This window comes from Balaenoptera musculus, chromosome 2 (assembly GCF_009873245.2).
Source record: "Balaenoptera musculus isolate JJ_BM4_2016_0621 chromosome 2, mBalMus1.pri.v3, whole genome shotgun sequence".
Classification (NCBI taxonomy): Eukaryota; Metazoa; Chordata; class Mammalia; order Artiodactyla; family Balaenopteridae; genus Balaenoptera; species Balaenoptera musculus.
The window spans coordinates 102109960-102129672 of NC_045786.1; the positions used below are offsets into that span (position 1 = coordinate 102109960).

Below are 19713 nucleotides of genomic sequence, written 5' to 3' on the forward strand. Positions count from 1 at the left end.
AGGTGTGGTAGCCGAGCAGAAAGCATAAATCTGAGCGGACTGGATTCCCCTAAGATCCCCCCCCAGACACTAAATCTGGATCCTCCTAACCCTCCTCCCTGTCTCCAGGACCTGAGCGTAATGCTGGGTGTGGAGGTGTTTGCAGAGCTGCCAGCTGGGAGGAGGCGGCACGGGAATTCCCAGGTGCTGCTCTCGGCCTCACACCCGCGGAGATAGTGCCAAGAACACCGCAGGGATCCCCGAGGCTGGGCAAGCGGAAAACGAAGGACGAACTCCCCCACATTCAACCATGTCCTCTGCCGGCATCGCCCTCGGCCTAGAGTTCCTTCCTTCGAGGGTCAGCGAGGACGCGCTGGACGGGTCCCGAGCAAGCAGTGAAAAGGGAGGAGCCTTGCAAGGATGACCCGGCGAGGGGTACCCAGGCCTACGAACAAAAGAAGTGGGTTCTGCTCACGGTGTCCGAGGAGTGGGTCACACGGAAAGTGGGGACGCTGCCCCCCTTCCGGGAGATGGCCCGGGCTGCAGACGACACGCACAGGGCGTAGCACGCTAGAGCCGGCGGGAGGGGTGGGCGCGAGCGCTCTCAGGGTCTCACGCGGCTCGGAGGCGCGGCGCGCATGCTCAGTCCGGCACCTCTCCGGGCGGGGCGGGAGACCCGGCTCTCCGAGGCGGGGTGGGGGGGAGGAGCGCTCGCGCAGACGCCCCTCACAGGAGCGGGCTCAGCGGCTGCTGCAGCGCTCAGCGCCGGGGCCCTGCCGGAGCCGGGTCTAGCATGTGCCGCGTCTCCCCGGCGGTGGCGACGGCGGCTCCTCTGCAGCAACAGCGGCAGCAACGGCCGCCATGGCCAAGTCCAGCGCGGAGCTCACCCGCGAGCTGCAAGGTACGAGGCTGCGGTGGTCTCCGGGACGCCCCGTCCGGGAGCCTCCCAGACCCAGTGCGTTCCTCCCCGCGGTACACCCCGGTGCCTCCCGCCCCTCATGCATCCGGTTCCAAGGCAGCTCCCTGCCCCTGCATCCCAGCTCGGGGCATCACTGTCCCAGAGCATCCTCCGCTGCCCCCCTCGCCTCACCCCGTCAGGACCTACGTGTCCCAGAGCCGCCCGTCCCGATCTTCAGTGACAGGTGCAGTCCCTTCACGCTCCCTGGGGCTGACTCTCAGCGATTCTGGCCCACCCCTCGGCGAAGCATCCAGTGTCCCCTCCGGAGAATCCCCGTTTCCCCGCCGGGCGGGGCCAGGCCAGCCCTGCCGGGTGATGGGAGCTGCCCCAGGTCCTGACCTCCTCTGGCCTCAACACCCTCCCTCCTCTGGGCCCGGCGCCGGAACTGGCTCGAGAGCCCCGCTAGCGCCCCGGCCAGTGGGGCAAAGAAGGGAGTCAGGGAAAAGGGCCTGGACCGGAGCTAAAACCAGGAGCAGGGTCTACTGAAGCTTATCTACCACAGCCCGCATCCCAGCCTGCCCCCTTCTCTCTACCCGACACCCACACCTCACGGCCTCTCCTGTTTGCCTGGTTCTCAGACTCAGACCAAACCAAGGCCCGACCCCCCAGCACTGCCAACCCTGACCCCCAGAGGCGGCAGCACAGGCTAGTCCACGCAGAGACCAGGACGCTCAAGGATACTCAGAGACGTGCTGCACCGTGGCGATTTCCCACAGCTCCACAGGCACACAAGCACAATCGTGAGATGTGTGTACACACATCTTTACAAGAAACTGCACACACACGCACGCACGCACACACACTGGGATATCTGGATGATTCTGCCAGCAGATGGGTATGGAACTCATTTAAACACTAACTCCTTCCTACCCCGCAGCTCCCACCCACACCAGAGCTGGCTGGCTCTGTGCCCCTTTCACAACTGCAGACACAGCATACTCATTCACACTTACCCATCCCCACCAATGCCACACACGGGCTCCCTGGCATCTTCTTTACATGCGTAGTAAAAGGTAGACACTCACACCCAGACCACCTAGAGTGCAGCCGAAGGGATACCCCCCACGCCCCTACACACTGACTCACTCTGTATGTGTTGACAGCTGCTGGAGTGCACGGGTTGGAAAAATCCTTCACACTCTCCCACGGTGTCACTCAGCTACTTTCCCCCGACTCAGGAACATCAGGAGCCAGAGTTTTCTCCACACCCCACTGCCCTTCTAATAGAAAGAGAAAAGTCACCCAAGAAGGAAAGGTCTCGGTCCCTGTCCCTCTCAGTCTCTCTCTGATTCTCTCTCCTCTCCTCTGCCCCTGCCCCTGGAGAGCCTCGGGTTTGCGGGGGCGGCCAGGGTCAGGGGAGCTCTGAGCAGCCCACCACCCACCTGCAGACAGCATCCGGAGGTGCCTGAGCCAAGCGGCTGTGCTCCAACAACATCGTGTCAAGCTGGAGACGAAGCCCAAGAAGTTCGAGGACCGAGTGCTGGTGAGGACACTGGGCTGGGGGAGGGGAGGGGGGGTCAAGAGCACCTGGGCTGGTGAGGGCAAGGAGCCTGGGGGGACAGGGGAGACAGAGGTGGGGGGAGAGCTGAGAAGACATAGCCTGGGGGCAGGGGGAGGCTGGACTGGGTGGATGTCTAGGAGCCTAGGGTGGGGCATGTGAGAGAGGAGGGACTTCCAGAGCAGAGGGTCAGCTGGCAGGGGGTGCACACAGGCTGAGGGGGCTAACAGAGGGCAGGGTGACTAGGGCCCAGGAAGCTGCCGTTTGTTGCTGATGTTCTTTTCCCCTCTCTGAAGGCCCTGACCTCCTGGCGCCTCCACCTTTTCCCCCTTAAAGTCCCAGCCAAGGTGAGTTGGGCCGATGAGCCGGAGAGCACCTGGCGTGCTCCCCTCTGAGCCCGGCAGCCAGGCCCTGACCATGAGCTGGGCATCCCCGTGTCCCCTTCCCCCAGGTGGAGAGCTCCTTCAATGTCCTGGAGATCCGCGCCTTCAACACGCTCAGTCAGAACCAGGTGAGCACCAGGGCTTGGGCCCCACTCCTGGGCCAGCAGGAGGAGGGAGCCCACATCTGAGGCCCTGCTGCTCCCTCTCCCCCAGATCCTAGTGGAGACAGAGCGTGGCATGGTGAGCATGCGGCTGCCATCAGCTGAGAGTGTGGACCAGGTGACACGACATGTGAGCTCTGCCCTCTCCAAGGTCTGCCCTGGCCCTGGGTGAGTGGCAAAGGAGGAGTCTCTCAGGGGTCAGACAAGGAGACCTCCTTCCTCCCTCCCTCCTTCCCCTGGGCCCCCGAGACATCAAGGAGAAGAGCTCTTGTGTCCCTATTCCTGCTTTTCCTGGGGATCCAGAAGCTATAACAGGGTAAGAATTGAGAGCCTCTTTCCACCCACCTTGGGATGGATTTGTTCATTTTCCAGGAGTCTAATCCGGCGTGGAAATGCAGACACCCCAGAAGGGCCCCGAGACACGTCCCCCAACTCTGAGACTTCCACGTCCACCGCTCACAGTGTCTGCGGTGAGCAGGGGCAGACTTGAGGAAAGTGGGGCCTACACCACCCTGCCCCTTGCTCAGAGTCCTCTGTGTACGGGGCTTTGCCTGCCCTGAGACTCCACGGCTCCCAGACCTCAGAGGTTCATGAACCCAGGACACTGGTGCATAAAGTGACCTTGACCTTTCCTTGAACTCCAAGCCTGTTCCCCACCCCCTTACCGCTCAAGGAGCCAGCCCATCTCCTGCCCCACAGGTGGCTTCTCCGAGACCTACGCCGCCCTGTGCGACTACAATGGGCTGCACTGCCGTGAGGAGGTGCAATGGGTGCGTTGGGCCAGGACCGGCAGGCGGGCAGGTGGGACCCAGAGGGATGGGGCAGAGGAGGAGGAGGAGGGAAGCAGGTGTGAGCCACTTCCACCTCTCCAAGGATGTGGACACCATCTATCATGCCGAGGATAACCGGGAGTTCAATCTTTTGGATTTCAGCCACTTGGAGAGCCGGTAAGCAGATGGGGTAGAGACTCAAGCCCCCATTCCAGCCCCAGCCCAGCCCTGGCCCTTCTAGGCTCTCCCTTCTGGTCCCACCCACAGCCCCGGCTCTGTCTTCCAGCCCCCACCCCCCCTGCCTTTCACCCATCTAGGCTTTCCCCAGCCCAACCACCCCAGCCCTAGTCTCTTCTTCCCAGCCCTAGCCACCTGCTCACCACTTTCCTGCCGCCCTGAATCTCCCCACAGAGACTTGGCCCTAATGGTGGCAGCCCTGGCCTACAACCAATGGTTCACCAAACTCTACTGCAAGGACCTGCGGCTGGTAGGGTCTAGGAGGGGCAGTGGGGAGGGGAGAGTACTGCCCTCTCCGGCTCCTGATCACATGACCCCCTCTGTCCTCAGGGCTCTGAAGTGCTAGAACAGGTGCTACACACCCTGAGCAAGTCGGGGAGCCTCGAAGAGCTGGTGCTGGACAACGCCGGGCTTAAGACGTGAGGCCAGCCTCCTCCTTGGGCAGTGGTACCCCCTTGATGTAGTCTTAGGGTCCCAGAGCCTCAGAGCATGATATGGGCCTCTGAACCGTCTCATCCAGCTCCTCACTGTACAGAAGAGGCCCAAAGAGGGCACAAAGCAAGTCACGCCTAAGCCTCCTGACCCCCAGCTCCACAGCCTTCCCCCGTATCTCCATGCCCCGTCCCCTTCTGCCATCAGTCACCGAGCAGGGTGCGCTGCTCCGGTCTCAAGGACCCTAAGCTGGGCTTTGTCTCAGCACAACTTCCCAGGTATTCCGGAGTGATGGCAAGCTCCCTGGCAGGCCCCGAGCTGCTCCCCACCTGCGGGGGCCTCCGACCACTGTAGCCCCAGCCAGGCAGGCAGGTGGAGGAGGAGGGGAAGCCCAGGGCCTGGGACAAACACATCCTTCCTCCCCTTCCCCAAAGGGACTTTGTCCAGAAGCTGGCCGGGGTATTTGGGGAGAACGGGAGCTGTGTGCTGCATGCCCTCACTCTGTCCCACAACCCCATCGAGGACAAGGGTGAGCCCCAGCCCTGAATCCTACCCCCCATCGCAACGCAGACCCCTATCCCAGCCCAGAGCCCAACCCGGTCTGAACAGGGGCTCTCCGACCTGATGCCAGCCCCTGCCCCAATATGCCATCCTTGACCCCAGGCCCATAACCCACTCAAGCACCCAGTCTGACTCTGCACCACCTGTCCCCACTGCCCATCTCTCAGTGGTCCCCTTTCTCTCTCCACTCCCCAGGTTTCCTCAGCCTGAGCCAGCAGCTCCTCTGCTTCCCCACTGGCCTCACCAAACTGTGCCTGGCCAAGACTGCCATTTCCCCTCGAGGTACTTGCCCCGGGACCCCTGACCTCTGACTCTGACCCTCCCCCAGCACTGCCTGGGTGTCGAGTCCCAGAGGTGTACCCATACACTCAAACAGCATCCCAGGGATCAAAGAAGGGAAAGGAGCCACATTTGGAGAGTGGGGAAGAGTTGTATGCAAGGGGAAGAGTTCGGCGGGGGGGTGGCCAACCCAGCCCAGTGCCCGCTGTGCTCAGGGCTCCAGGCGCTGGGCCAGACCTTCGGGGCCAACCCAGCCTTTGCCAGCTCCCTTCAGTACCTGGACCTGAGCAAGAACCCTGGGCTGCTCGCCACAGATGAGGCCAACGTGAGTCCACGAATATAGCCTCAAGCCCCTGCAGAGGCCCACCCGGGCTTCAGGGCCTGGGGTCTCTGCCCTTTAGCCCTGGGGAGGGGAGGGGTTCTGTCACCCCTTCACCCGCAACCCCTCTGTCCTTCCTTCCCAGGCCCTCTACAGTTTCCTGGCCCAGCCCAATGCCCTGGTGCACCTGGACCTGGCGGGGACTGACTGCGCCATCGACTTGGTGAGGATTTGGTGACGGGGGAGCCAGCCTGTGATCTGGGGGGGCTGGGGTGGGTCACCCCCTCCTTGAGTACAGTGGTGGGCGGAGCTGGCAGGATGGCTTCAGGTTCAGCTGAATTACAAATCAACGCCAAAGCTCACACCTGTGCAGCACTTTATCCGTGCGCCGCCAAGGCTGTGCTGGCTGTGCCTAAAAGCCAACCCGGATCCGTTCCTCAGTCGTGAGCCCCAGCGCAGCGCTGAGTCCACCGGAGGAAAGGACTCCTTCCCTAACTTGAACCAGGCACCTTACGAGCTTGTGGGCGCCCTGGCTTTACACATCCACTGCCTATGAGCCTCTCACCCCCTGGGGGCCAGGCAGGTGGGAGTAGACCCACTTTCCACAGAGGGGAAACTGAGGCTTGAAGAGGCTAAGTGGGCAGGCACAGCGGGGCTCGCACAGACTGACCGCAGAGGGCGAAGCGCCAGGGCCTTGGTGGGGAGGGAGGAGGGAGTCCTCGTCGCCCCTCCCGGCAGCCCTCCCAGCCCCGTGAGACGCACCCTGTCTCCACCCCCACAGCTTCTGGGCGCCCTGCTCCACGGCTGCTGCTCCCACCTCACCTACCTCAACCTGGCGCGCAACAGCTGCTCCCACAGGTGGGAGCACAGGGGTGCAGCGAGGGGCGGGGCAAGTCGTGGGCGCCCCCTCCCTTGCTGACCCCAGGCATCTCCGCAGGAAGGGCCGGGAGGCCCCGCCTGCCTTCAAGCAGTTCTTCAGCAGCACCTACACTCTGAGCCACATCAACCTGTCGGCCACGAGGCTGCCCCTGGAGGCCCTCAGGTCGGGTGGGTGCAGGGTTGGGGGGCGTCCGAGGGGGAACCCTGGGAGAAGGGGGTGAGGGGTAAAGGCGGGCCTGCTGACCTTCCTCCCACAGGGCGCTGCTCCAGGGCCTCTCCCTCAACAGTCACCTCAGCGATCTGCACCTGGACCTCAGCAGCTGTGAGGTGAGCCCTCAGTCCCCCACCCATCACCCCACCGTTCACTTCCCTAAGTCAAGCTCTGGCTCCGTCTTGCCTCCGCGCTACCCCTCAGCGACCCCCCGCCCTAACTTCACCCCCACTTTCCCCTCTCCGTCTGTGGTCTGCGGCCCTCTGTCTAGAGGTCATTTTCAGTCTCCAGGATCTCCTCGCTGACCGCTTTGGGGTGGGAGATACCAAGCTTTCCCACCAGATGGCAGGAGCAAGCTGTCTCCAGAGCAGCGGCCTGGAGATTTTTCTGGCTGAAGGGAGGGGAGAGAGCCCTAGGGAAGGATCTGGTATAGAGAAGGGGCCTCCAGATTTCACACCCGAGAAGACCTGGTATGACCTTGAATCCTGGCATGACTCCTCTTATCTCTAAGCATTAAAGGTGCCCTGTCTTCCACCCACACCCCGTCCCTGCAGCTCCGCTCAGCTGGAGCCCAGGCTTTGCAGGAGCAGCTGTGGGCTGTCACCTGTGTGGGCAGCCTGGATCTGTCAGACAATGGTGAGTGGGGGCACTTCCCTTCCTGGGGGCCAGGTGGGGACAGGGGCCTAGAGCACGGGGGAGAAGCCCTAAGGAGACTCCAGTGAGCCTCGGGCCTCAAGGCCAGGCCTCTCCCATCTACTGGCCAGGGTTCGACTCGGACCTCCTGACACTGGTGCCCGCACTTGGCAAGAACAAGTCCCTCAAGCACCTGTTCCTGGGCAAGAACTTCAACGTCAAGGCCAAGTGAGCCCCCCCTCCTATACCCACAGACCCTCACTCCATCATCCGCCTATCCTTGTGGCTCACTGTGTTACCCTTGACCGCCTCTCCGCTGCTCCACTAACATGACCCCAGCCCCCTCCCCTCCTACTCTGAGCCCCGACTCCCCACAGGACCCTGGAGGAGATCCTCCACAAGCTGGTGCAGCTGATCCAAGAAGAGGACTGTGTGAGTGCCGGGGCCTGGGAGGGGACCTGCAGTGACAGGGGCTGCAGGGACTGGGCCAAACCCCCCACTTGCCCACACAGTCCTTGCAGTCACTGTCAGTGGCAGACTCCCGGCTGAAGCTTCGCACCAGCATCCTCATCAACGCCCTGGGCAGCAACACCTGCCTGGCGAAGGTGGATCTGAGCGGCAATGGCATGGAGGACATCGGGGCCAAGATGCTCTCTAAGGCCCTGCAGATAAACTCCTCCCTCAGGTGGGGCCCACACCTGGACCCTCTCACCTGGAGCCCCAGCCCTCCCCCACACACATACATGCCCTCCCTGCTGCCTCACTGCTCTGTACCCCAGCTTCCAGGAGACCCTTAGTCCCAGGACCATCTCTGAGTCAGCCTCATTACCCAGGAAAGGAGGGAAGGCTCCTGAGGGGGATGTGTCCCCTCCCCCTAAGAGAGACCCCGAGGGAGGGGTAATACGCTGATGCTCACCCTTTCCCCAGAACTATCCTATGGGATCGGAACAATACATCTGCCCTAGGCTTTCTGGACATTGCAAGGGCCCTGGAGAGGTGAGTAGACCAGGGCCCTGCCCTGATCCTAGCCCCCAGCTTCCCTGTACCTGGACCAGGCCTGAACTACACCAGCCCCACCCCAGTCCACCTGACCTAGTTGCATAGAAATGTTAGGAAGGACCACAGAAGAGGGAAATGGTCAGCAAGAGGTGGGGTCTGGGGAGCAGGAGCCTCTCCTGCCCGCCTTTATCCCACCCAGCTGTGCCACTCTGTCCCACAGCAACCATACGCTGCGCTTCATGTCCTTCCCTGTGAGCGACATCTCCCAAGCCTACCGCAGCGCCCCTGAGCGTACCGAGGACGTCTGGCAGAAGGTGGCGGCCTGAGCAGGGTGGAACCCGAGGGGCAGGGGCCAGCCCAAATCCCCTGGCCCTCACCCCACCCACCCATCGTCATCTCCAGATCCAGTGGTGCTTGGTGAGGAACAACCATTCTCAGACGTGCCCGCAGGAACAGGCTTTCAGGCTGCAGCAGGGCCTGGTGACCAGCAGCGCCGAGCAAGTAAACGTTTCCCTCCGAGACACAGGGGGCACACGTGGGGCACGCAGGGCACAGGGCTGATGTGATGGAGCGCAGGTCGGGGCGGGAGGGATCATGAGAGAGGCATCGTGTGGTGCCCATAAGTGGATTGAGCATGTGGGAGAGCAAAAAGACAGGACGTGCAGAATGTGGGCCCCAAACATGAGAGGACACGTGGGCAAACGGCAGGGGTCCCAGACAAGGGGTCCCAGGACTGTGGGAGCTCCACTGAGTGTTCAAGAGGACATCCCAAGAAGAAGAGGGAACAGGCCATCGGGAGACATCACCCTTACCCCTGTCAGTGCCAGCACCAGTAGCACTGCCCAAGGGGGCCCAGAAATGGGGCACCTGGGGGCCCACCTGGGAAGGTGAAGATGCGAGAGTCCCCCCTAACACTCCCGCCACCTGTGCTGCAGATGCTGCAGCGGCTGTGCGGACGGGTGCAAGAGGAGGTTCGGGCCCTGAGGCTGTGCCCCCTGGAGCCCGTGCAGGATGAGTTGCTCTATGCTCGGGACCTCATCAAGGACGCCAAGAACTCCCGGGCGGTGAGCCCTCCGCAGCCCCGCCCTCCCCTGACAGTCTAGGGAGCCCAGGAAGGCCAGCGTGCCGGCCCAGGAGCGTCCAGGCCCAGGAGTGCCCACGGACGGCACTGCTTATCCCCCAACGTTTTCACAGCCTCCTAGGCCAGGGACCCAGCGAAGCCAGATTCTGACCTTCTGATCAGAACCCCTTTCTTTCCCAGCTGTTTCCCAGCCTCTATGAGCTGGGCCACATGCTGGCCAACGACGGACCCGTGAGGCAGAGGCTGGAGTCAGTAGCCAGTGAGGTGTCCAAGGCTGTGGACAAGGAGCTGCAGGCAAGTCCTGGGGAGGGAGCCCAGTGCTGACCAAGGCCCTAAGCCGAGGGCCGAGGCCAGCACGGGAAGATTACCGTGGGCAAGAAGGAGTTACAGAGCTGAGACCACCTACACTCCCACTGTGCCAAGGCATTGCTAGAGAACCGGCCTCGGATATTTGCTGCTCGTTTCAACCTTAGCCCCTGAACTCTGAGCTCTCCCTCTGGACTCTGATCCTTGGACTGACTCTCCCCTGTCCGTGTGTCCATGTGGTAGGATGAAAAGGACACTGACCAGGATGTGGGGAAGCCTGAGTGTCCAAGGCTCTGCTGCTAACCGGCCCTGTGACCTTGGCCGGCCCCTCAGTCTCCCCACGGGGGGCTGGAATAGACAGGCTGGAGTCTCTTCCGCTGTGGTGCCAGCCCTGACCCTGCCCTCCTTGGGGCTCTGGCCTCCTTTCCCCACATACTAGGTGATCCTGGAGTCCATGGTCAGCCTAACGCAAGAGTTATGCCCCGTGGCCATGCGGGTGGCTGAAGGGCACAACAAGATGCTGAGCAATGTGGCTGAGCGCGTCACTGTGCCCCGGAACTTCATCCGAGGGGCGCTGCTGGAGCAGGCGGGGCAGGACATTCAGAACAAGCTGGAGTGAGAGGCGGCGGGGTGGGGGCTGGAGGGGGGCTGGACTTGGCCTGGAGCACTTAGGGACTCGGGGGGGTGGGGGGGGCAGCCATCAGCAATGAATAATGAATGACACAATCTACAATACAAGGGATGAATCTTTAACCAACTGCAACCTTGCTATTTAAGGTCTGACTCATTCTTGCCCTGGCAGTCTAACTGCTGAGCTGGGGTTAGGAGTCCGAACAGTGCACACACGTGTACACGTACACACAGCCGCGCACATACCCCCAGGAACTGACCTCTAGAAACAGAGCACAGCCTCCTCGGAGGTGTGGACAAAGAATAGGGGTGCATGGACTGCGCTGCCCATCCCCCCAAGTTTTCATGGCCCCTAGAGCTCTCCCTCATTCCAGTCTGGGTGCCACCTCTCACTAAAATGAAGGAAAATTATTACACAAACCCATGAAATGGCCAAGCTCAAGAAGTGCTGGTTCCTGCTCTTACAGCAGAGACGGGCAGAATTCACTCAACACCTCAGTTTACCTCACTCTGTTCCACTGGAGCTCCAGGGGCCGGACCCAGAGCCCCTCTGCCCGTCCTTCCCCTCAGTTCCTCTCCGTCCACCCTCCCCCTCCACACACCCCTAGGCTGGAAGGGCTGTGGGTGGAGCTGGGTGGTGGATCCCAGGTGCCTCGTACAGCAGCTGTGTTCCCCGTGGGCAGCCAGGGCGGCCGGCCCGCTCCCTCAGGCGTCTGGGGAAGGCTGGGGCAGAGGCTCAGGGGCAGGGAAGGAGGAGCTGAGCCGCCCCCCTGTGCCCACAGTGAAGTGAAGCTCTCAGTCGTCACCTACTTGACCAACTCCATAGTAGATGAGATCCTGCAGGAGCTGTACCACTCCCACAAGAGCCTGGTAAAACTTCTGAGCCTCAGCCCGGCCCAGACCTGTCCTCCACCCCACATCACCCGCGTCTGCCCCCACCAGCCCTCCCCGTCAAGGTCCTGGGCGGTGGGCGGCTTCCTTGGGATCCTGTTCACACCTGTCCTTCTCTAGGCCCGACACCTGGCCCAGCTAAAGACACTGTCAGATCCGCCAGGGGGGCCGTGCCAAGGACAGGATCTGTCCTCCCGGGGCCGAGGCCGGAACCATGACCGTGACGAGACCACAGATGATGAACTTGGGACCAACATCGTGAGCACCCCCACTCCCTTCCTTAACCTTGGTCCTGCCCCTGACCCTGCAAAACGCTGTTCCCTTCTACGTCCCTGGACTCCACTCTCTGCCCCTCGCCGGGTCTTTTCCCCTCGCCCCGATCCCGCCCAGCCTCTTCCCTTGTCCCATTGCCTCAGCCGCCTAAGGACAGGGAAGCGGGATGCACTCTAAAGAGGAGGCTTTATGAGGAATGGGAGGCTCCAGGCGAGGCTCCTGGGGTTTGCCACCTGGCCCCACCGCATGCCTCCGTCTCTGCAGGACACCATGGCCATCAAAAAGCAGAAGCGCTGCCGCAAGATCCGGCCCGTGTCTGCCTTCATTAGTGAGTCTTCCAGCCTCCGCGCTGATGGCCCTGATTCCCTTTCTTTTATCTCTGCCTCTCCAGCCTGCTTTCTCCCTGCCCCTCATGCTAGTCCCTCTAACGCTGCTCTCCCCACAGGTGGGAGCCCTCAGGACATGGAAAGCCAGCTGGGGAGCCTGGGGATCCCCCCTGGCTGGTTCTCAGGACTCGGGAGCAGCCAGCCCACAGCTAGTGGCTCCTGGGAAGGTCTATCTGAGCTGCCCACTCATGGCTACAAACTAAGGCATCAAACACAAGGGAGGCCCCGGCCCCCCAGGACCACCCCTCCGGGACCTGGTCGGCCCAGCGTGAGTCCCTAAGGCCTCACAAGAGGACCAACTTCACTTAGCAGTGCCAGAGCCAGAGATTCTAGCTCTAGGACACCAATGCCAGAGGTACTAGCCTTGGGGGATCGGGCAGGGGCCCAGGCAGGCCATGGAACAGAAGAGGAGTTATCCGGATTGGATGGAGCTAGACCTTGTCACAGATAGGAAATCTCTGTCTGCTAGACAGTGGCAGTTCTCATTTTGGTGACAGAGAGAGTCAAGAGCCACCAAGTTTAAGAAATGCCCAGGTATCCTGAAGTCTAAGTTTCCATGGGGCCAAGAAGAGGCAAGTCCAAGTCCAAAGGGGAAGGCCTTGAGTGGATGGGAGGAGGGCTTCCTCACCCAGATGGTATATCCTACAGGACTTTCCTCCCAGCAGGCGCCAGTACCTGGGACCCGTCAGGAGAACGGGACGGCCACCCGCCTGGATGAGGGGCTGGAGGACTTCTTCAGCCGAAGGGTTATGGATGAAAGCTCCAGGTGTGGTGCCCAGGCACACCCCCCAACTTCAGCAGGCCCCGAGGCCCTGGAGGGCTCCCGTGTCCACCCGTCTCCCAGAGAGGCCTCTCCAATGGCAGTGCCCCAAAGCCAGTCTCTCTGGGAGATTTCCCCCACATTCTCTTTCCTCCACACCGAGCCCTTAGTTGCCATGTTCTCTGAATCCCCTCAGGACAGCAGGAAAGAACGGGGCCAGAGTGAACCACCACAGTGGGATTGGGGTTCGGGGGATAGCAGGCCCTGGAATGGGGTGACGGTTAGTGGTACCAGGCCTGGAGGGTGTGTTCTGTCACTGTCCTGCACAGACTCCCCGGCATCTCTCCACAAGGAACTGGGTCACTTGGAGAGGCTGAGAGGAGATGGGGGGAGGGGTGCCTGCGAGGGAAGAGGCTGCTGGAGGGTTGTGACAGGGAAGGTGAGGACACCATCCCCTGAGAATAGGTGGAAAGGGTTATGGAACGGCAGGAAAGACTAGATGAGACAGGACAACTGGAGGTCCCGGAGAGCCAGGACAGGCCTAACGCCAGCACCACCCTGGGCCCTGAACGACCTCGGCATCTGACCTGGGTATCTCCCCACGACTTTGTCCCTAACTCACCCCGACCCTGCCCAGCTACCCCCGGACTCTGAGGACCCTGCGGCCAGGCCTCTCGGAGCCGCCACTCCCTCCACTCCAGAAGAAGAGGCGCCGAGGCTTGTTTCACTTTCGCCGGCCCCGGAGCTTCAAGGGGGACAGGGGGCCAGGGTCCCCCACCACCGGGCTCCTCCTCCCTCCGCCCCCGCCCCCGCCCCCGACTCAGGAGAGCCCCCCCAGCCCAGGTCCCCGCAGCCTCGGCAATAACTCGTCCCCCTGCTGGAGCCCAGAGGAGGAGAGCAGGCTCCTTCCTGCATTTGGCGGGGGCCGGGGGCCTTCCTTCCGCAGGAAGATGGTAAGTGAGGCAGGGGTGCCGAGTCCTGGTTTGCTGCCCCACTCGTAGCCCATCCATGCACCCCACCCTAGGCACTTAACGGGAGACTGTTAGGACTCGGGAACTTGGTCATCCCAGTTCCTCGCTCCTGGGCCCCTTGGGCTAAGCCTGGTGACCCAGCGTATGCTGGGAGTCCACCATGCAAATGAGGGCAGTGGAAGGACTCCTCGGAGGGTCTGGTTAGGGCTTCCCAGGCAGGGGGCTCCGAGGGGTTGGGGCCCTCCCCTGCTCCCTTGCTGCCTGTGGAGCCCCTTCTCCATCGGGAACTGATTCTAAACCCGAAACCTTGTTCCAGGGCACCGACGGGGCAGAGCCTGGGGAGGGGGGCCAGGCCCCTGGGACAGCACAGCAGCCAAGGGTCCACAGTGTCGCCCTCCCTGGGTTGGGAGGAGCCAAGGGTTGGAGCTTCGATGGGAAACGAGAGGTGAGCGGAACCTGGGGAGGCGAACTGAGGGTCCCGTGGGTCCCTGCATACCACCCTCCCCTCCCCACGGCCCTGCGGTTGGTAGGTCAGTGGAGAGAGCCATGCTCTGGAGTAGAAGGTGTCAGCTGCAGTTCTGCCCCTGCACTTGCTGCGCAACCCTGGACAAGTCACGCTGGAGCCTCTGCTTCCTCATAAAGTGTGTGGCCCTAAAAATACTTACCTCTAGAGCTGTTTCCCAAATTTTGGTGACTTGATTACCACCTTTATGACGGCTTTTTACCTTCTCCACATACCACGGCATTATTTACATAATATTTTTATTTAAATCAACTCACCTTTTTTTTTTTTTAATAAATTTATTTATTTACTTATTTATTTATAGCTGCGTTGGGTCTTCGTTGCTGCGCACGGGCTTTCTCTAGCTGCGGCGAGCGGGGGCTACTCTTCGTTGCGGTGCGCGGGCTTCTCGTTGCGGTGGCTTCTCTTTTTGTGGAGCACGGGCTCTAGGCGCGTGGGCTTCAGTAGTTGTGGCTCGCGGGCTCTAGAGTGCAGGCTCAGTAGTTGTGGCACACGGGCTTAGTTTCTCCGCGGCTTGTGGGATCTTCCCGGACCAGGGCTCAAACCTGTGTCCCCTGCATTGGCAGGCGGATTCTTAACCACCGCCACCAGGGAAGCCCTCAACTCACCTTTTAAAACTCAGTCTGGACCTAAGCATTATCATCTTTAGAATCACAGGCTTGTTGTACTAGTCATGTTTTTTCTACTACACATAAAATAAACACATATTGAAATAACCGTATGTTCATTCGTGTAAACCATTTCTTATGCCCCTAGGGGCGGTATGAGTGCCACTCTTTGGGGAAAACAGTCCGAATGTCTAGGGACTAATGACATGAGTTGCTACAGCAGAAGCCCCTTGCTAACTGCAGTTCCCACACAGAAGGGACTTTTTTAATGACCTGACTCAGCTGTCCTTTCAGGGCCCAGGCCCAGACCTGGAGGGCAGCGTCCAGCCTTGGCAGAAACGGCGCTCCTCGGACGATGCAGGTGAGAATGATCGCCCTCACGTCCTTCCTTTGCCCCGTCTCTCAGGGCCCCTGCTAACATGCCTTTTCCCTTTTCCCCTTTCCCATCTCCTCCCTCCACTCCAGGGCCTGGAGCCTGGAAGCCCCCACCACCACCCCAAAGCACCAAGCCGAGCTTCAGTGCCATGCGCCGAGCAGAGGCCACGTGGCACATAGGTATGGAAAGCCTCTTCTCTGGCAGCAGCTCTGAAGGCCCGGGTTATGTCCAAAGAGACAGAAGCCAACTAAGGCGGGGCAGTAAAATGTCAACACTGTGCAAATGCTTCAGGATAGTTACAAAACTACATCCAAAAGAAACAAACAACCCAATCCAAAGAAAGGTCCCACGGAACAGAAGTGGCTTTGCCAGGCTTAGCCTACAAGGAACAACACTTTGTGGGTGGTTCGGGGAATTCTCTAGAGCGGGGGCCATCAGCAGAATGGCACCCTCTATAAAGAAGGACTCTCTCTGCACCCCAGCTGGGGAAAGGGTGGGCAGTACCAGCCATACCAGGCCCACCTCCAACACTCCAGTCTCCCCCAAAAATAGTTCACCAGGCCATCCTCCGCTCACGCAGAAAGGTACCACACAGCAGGGGCAAGAGCCCCCTGCCTCAGAGGTCAGACACCCTGGGTGTTAGTGCCGGCTCAGTCACCACCCACAGTGTTGACAGGTTATTCACCTTCCAGAATAAAGGGCGGGGGGGGGGGATCATAGTATGACACCGCCCTTCTGCTGGGTTCAGAGCACCTTTCACTTAGGGAGCAGCTAAAGGAAAGCCGGTCAGCTCGGCATCAGCCTCAGTTCCCCCAGGTCTGGAATGTGACCCTCCAACAACAGTGACAGGGACAAATCTCCCTGGAGAGGTTGACGCTCCCTTCCCTCCTCCACTCCCACCCCAGAGCTAGGGCATAAGGGCGCGGTGCAGAGCCAGGCTGGCCCGAGGCTTGGCAGTGCCTGTGCTCCTGCCCCGTCCTCCAAGGCCGACCCAGCGCTGGGGTCACCTTCGCTGATGATCCCATCCCACACACAGACTAGTTAAGACACCGGAAGAGGGGCTCCACCCTTCATTTAGGAGGCGGTGATTGTCGGGTGCTCCCTGCGCACACCCTAACTGCCGGCACCCTCCTGGGCTTCCTCACCCACACCTCACAGATACACACACAGGCAACCCCAAACACGTGGCACATCCTTGGGTCCAGGGTGCCTAAAGCCACGGAGGCAGGGTAGGGGGAATGGTGAGGGTGCCAGGCACTTCTCCTCCAGACTCACCATCTAAATCAGACTGGCAGAGAGTTCTAGGAGTGCCAGGTTGCAGCCTTGGCAGGGCGCCGGGGCACTGCAGCCCTGGATGGGCAGCCATGCCTGTGGACCCGGCTGGCCGCGGGCCCTGGCTCTGTCCCTGCTCTTCAAGAGGGTCAGCCAGAGCCCCCTGCAGAGGTGACAGGCTCAGGAGGATCCTGGGGACCGTGAGAGCAGAAGGGGACATCCGAGGCAGAGACATGGGAGCAAATGGGCTTGGAGGGGAAAGTCCTGGCCTCCAGGGCTTCACAGAGACAAGGGACAGGGAGGGCTGTGCAACAATGTCTTTTCCTGCAGTTTCTTCTCTCTTCCCATCCCCCAGCTGAGGAGAGCGCCCCCAACCACAGCTGCCAGAGCCCCAGCCCAGCATCCCAAGATGGGGAGGAGGAGAAGGAGGGGGCCCTATTCCCAGAGAGGACGGTTCCCGCCAGGAATGCCAAGGTGAGAGCCAGCGAGGCGGCGGGGAGGGCACTTTGAGGAGGCAAAAGGGCAAACTAACCGACTGAGCATCTTCCTTCTGTGCCAGCTGCAGGACCCTGCTTTAGCTCTGCGGCCCCCCAAGCCGGTGGCTGTGCACAGGGGCCGCCGGCTCCCTCAGGAGCCAGGGGGCAGGGAGGAGGCTGAGACCGGGGGTGCGGCCCCAGGAATGAACAAACCCCGACTGAGGCTGGGCTCCCAGCAGGACCAAGAGGAGCCTGAGGTCCAAGGTCTGCCACCTGGCTAAAGGGGGTGTGGGGCACCTCTGGGGCCTTGTTGCCCACATCGGGTCCCTTCCTGGGCACAGGATGAGTGACAGACAGCCAGAAGTCATAACCTGGATGAGTGCCCAGCCTGTGAGCCCCACTCATGGGCCAGGTCTGCCTTGACTGTCATTTCAGGGCCCCCGGATCCGGGCCGCCGGACTGCCCCCCTGAAGCCCAAGAGGACACGGCGGGCACAGTCCTGTGACAAGCTGGAGCCTGATAGAAGACAGCCCCCTGACCCCACAGGTGCCAGAGGGGTGGGCTAGAGGGTGGTCCCCCTTCCCACCCATCCATGTGACGAGGCCGCCCACACAGCGTGGCTGGCTCTCCCTGCCTGGGAAACAGGACTCCCTGGATTTCCCCCAGCAGGAGCCAGCGAGCCAGGAACAGGGTGACAGCCGCTGCAGCACCCCGCCAGCCCTCCTCTCGACATGTGCCTCACAAGGACTCAGACCCCCACCCATCCCCGCACCTCCAGGCCCTTCTGCCAACCCCTGTCCCACGGGCGCAGTACAGCAGGACGAGGCCTGGGGGACAGGACGAGGCCTGGGGGACAGGACGTGGGGGACAGGAAGGGAGGGAGCAGCCTGGAGAGAGAGGCTCTGCTTGCTCTGCAGACCTGGGGGGTCGGGGGTGTCTCCTCACCTGGGAGGGCAGATCTGTCCCTCTTTCCCCAGGGGCTCTCTCTCCACTTGTATAGAATAAAAAAAACCAAAATCACCGCCTGCCCGAGTCTCTGCTGTTTTCCCCGTTCTCTGCTCCCATCCCCACCAGCTGCTCCCCTTCCCTCAAGGCCCACAGTGGGGAAAAGTGGGGAACATCCCCCCAGAGATGGGGCTAGAGCTCTAAGGGGAGAGGTAGGAAAGACTGGAGAGCTGCTGGATGGGAGGGGACTCAGAAGTCCCCAAGCAGGGTGGCTCTTATGTGCAGGGTCTTGGCTGAGCTGGCTGGAGAAGGGGGGGAACCAACACCAGTGTGTGTTGGGCTTTGGGGAGGTGCAGTGGGATTGGAGAGATCCCAGTGTCCCAGGAAGAGACTGGGAGCAGTGTGCTCTGTGTGTGTGTGTGTGTGTGTGTGTGTGTGTGTGTGTTTATGCACAGACAGGCTCACTAATGGTGGAATTAAATGGTGTTGTGTCATCCTGGGGGCACCATCAGTAGTCAGAAATCTCAACAGTAGAGTGGCCTGCAGGTGAGCAGAAGTGCCTAGGGCAGGAGAAGATCAATGATTAAAATTAATCGTTTCTCATCAGTGTACTAACAAACACCAGCTTGGCATTCAAGACTGGGCTCAAGGACTTCCCTGGCGGCGCAGTGGTTAAGAATCCGCCTGCCAATGCAGGGGACACGGGTTCGAGCCCTGGTCGGGGAAGATCCCACATGCCGCGGAGCAACTAAGCCCGTGCACCACAACTACTGAGCCCGCATGCCGCAACTACTGAAGCCCGCGTGCCTAGAGCCCGTGCTCCGCAAAAAGAGAAGCCACCACAATGAGAAGCCCGCACACCGCAACGAAGAGTAGCCCCCACTCACCGCAACAGAGAAAGCCCGCGTGCAGCAGTGAAGACCCAATGCAGCCAAAAATAAATAAATAAATAAATTTATATTAAAAAAAAAAGACTGGGCTCAATAGCCTCTTCCTCTGTGAAGCCCTTCCTGATGCCTTCCCCTGACTCATCCAAATTGAGCCCTCCCTCTTTGTGGCCCACTGCATCCTGAATAGGTCCATATTTTGCACCTGTCATACCTCATTTCATTTGTGCATTGGCTGATCATCTCTGTCTGTGTGATTTTTGTTCCATATACACACACCTCCCCCAGGGGCAGGAGCTGGGTCTTAATTACCTGTGTAGCCCCAACCTCTGGCACAGTGCCTGGCACCCAGGAGATGCTCAGTAAATGGCTGCTACCTTAGTACACAAGCAGCTTCGGGGATGACGGGTGAGGACGTCTTGGTGACCCCTCTGTCATACTCATCCCAGATCACCATGTACCCAAATGTCTTCACGCGTGGCGTGCAGCTTCCCGGGCAATTGCTCACTTCCCCTGGCCTCACTAGAGAATGATTGTCTTGTTTCCTCGAGATCTGTATGTGGCATGGCCCATCCCACAAGGATGTGGCCGTATGAGTTGAATCTCGGGGTTTAGGGTTGAGTTGTGGGTACCAGGAAGATACCTCAGGAATCAGTCCAGCACATCTCCCCCTATCTTCAGGGGGCTTCGTGACCAGGATGTGACACTGTGTGCCCTTAAGCAATTGTGTCCATTTCCTCGTCTCCCTGTTAAAAGGTGGCTAGGGAACTTTGAATTCTCAAAGCTATGAGCCTTAGCATGGTACAGGATGGTTTTTAAGAAGCACGTGAAGATCTCCATTCTGTCGTATTCGGGTTGGTTGGCGTGAATGAGTGCATGTTGTGTGTGACAAGTATAGCCCAGTGTTCTTTTATATGTGACTGTGAATGTCCTTAACAAATGTGATACAGAGAGTGTTGGGAGACTGGGTGTGTTTCCCTATGTGTATCCATAAGGCTGTAACTGTCATGGTGTCACGGTGAGTTTATG

The 19713-nt window shown here is 60.5% G+C and overlaps 1 protein-coding gene across 9 annotated transcripts; it reads left to right on the plus strand.

The window, feature by feature from the left end:
- The first annotated feature begins 682 nt into the window (after nt 1–682).
- Nucleotides 683–17846, plus strand: CARMIL3 (capping protein regulator and myosin 1 linker 3). Of its 9 annotated transcripts, none has more exons than XM_036844942.1 (40): nt 683–880; nt 2326–2420; nt 2732–2782; nt 2887–2946; nt 3032–3147; nt 3352–3449; nt 3679–3749; nt 3853–3926; nt 4161–4236; nt 4317–4405; nt 4853–4947; nt 5175–5261; nt 5474–5583; nt 5723–5800; nt 6359–6435; nt 6515–6619; nt 6714–6783; nt 7222–7303; nt 7432–7528; nt 7678–7732; nt 7813–7985; nt 8228–8296; nt 8520–8613; nt 8702–8800; nt 9235–9363; nt 9561–9674; nt 10126–10301; nt 11099–11186; nt 11328–11465; nt 11745–11808; nt 11926–12134; nt 12529–12632; nt 13264–13579; nt 13914–14042; nt 15023–15089; nt 15194–15283; nt 16732–16850; nt 16936–17116; nt 17288–17398; nt 17519–17846. In XM_036844942.1, exons 1-40 carry the CDS (start codon nt 841–843, stop codon nt 17545–17547), a joined length of 4125 nt encoding a protein of 1374 aa, XP_036700837.1. In that variant the 5' UTR covers nt 683–840; the 3' UTR covers nt 17548–17846. The 9 variants fall into 9 exon arrangements, 7 of the variants coding, with proteins under 7 accessions (XP_036700837.1, XP_036700839.1, XP_036700838.1 ...); XM_036844944.1 differs by having other exon boundaries at nt 17522–17846; XM_036844943.1 differs by having other exon boundaries at nt 12532–12632.
- Nucleotides 17847–19713: the final 1867 nt, after the last annotated feature.

Bases quoted from the DNA above. Each gene is read 5' to 3' on its own strand.
- CARMIL3 (XM_036844942.1), top strand. From the start codon at position 841: ATGGCCAAGTCCAGCGCGGAGCTCACCCGCGAGCTGCAAG. The intron at 4,948-5,174 runs GTGAGCCCCAGC...TCCACTCCCCAG, and splicing joins CAACCCCATCGAGGACAAGG to GTTTCCTCAGCCTGAGCCAG. The intron at 11,466-11,744 runs GTGAGCACCCCC...CCGTCTCTGCAG, and splicing joins ATGAACTTGGGACCAACATC to GACACCATGGCCATCAAAAA.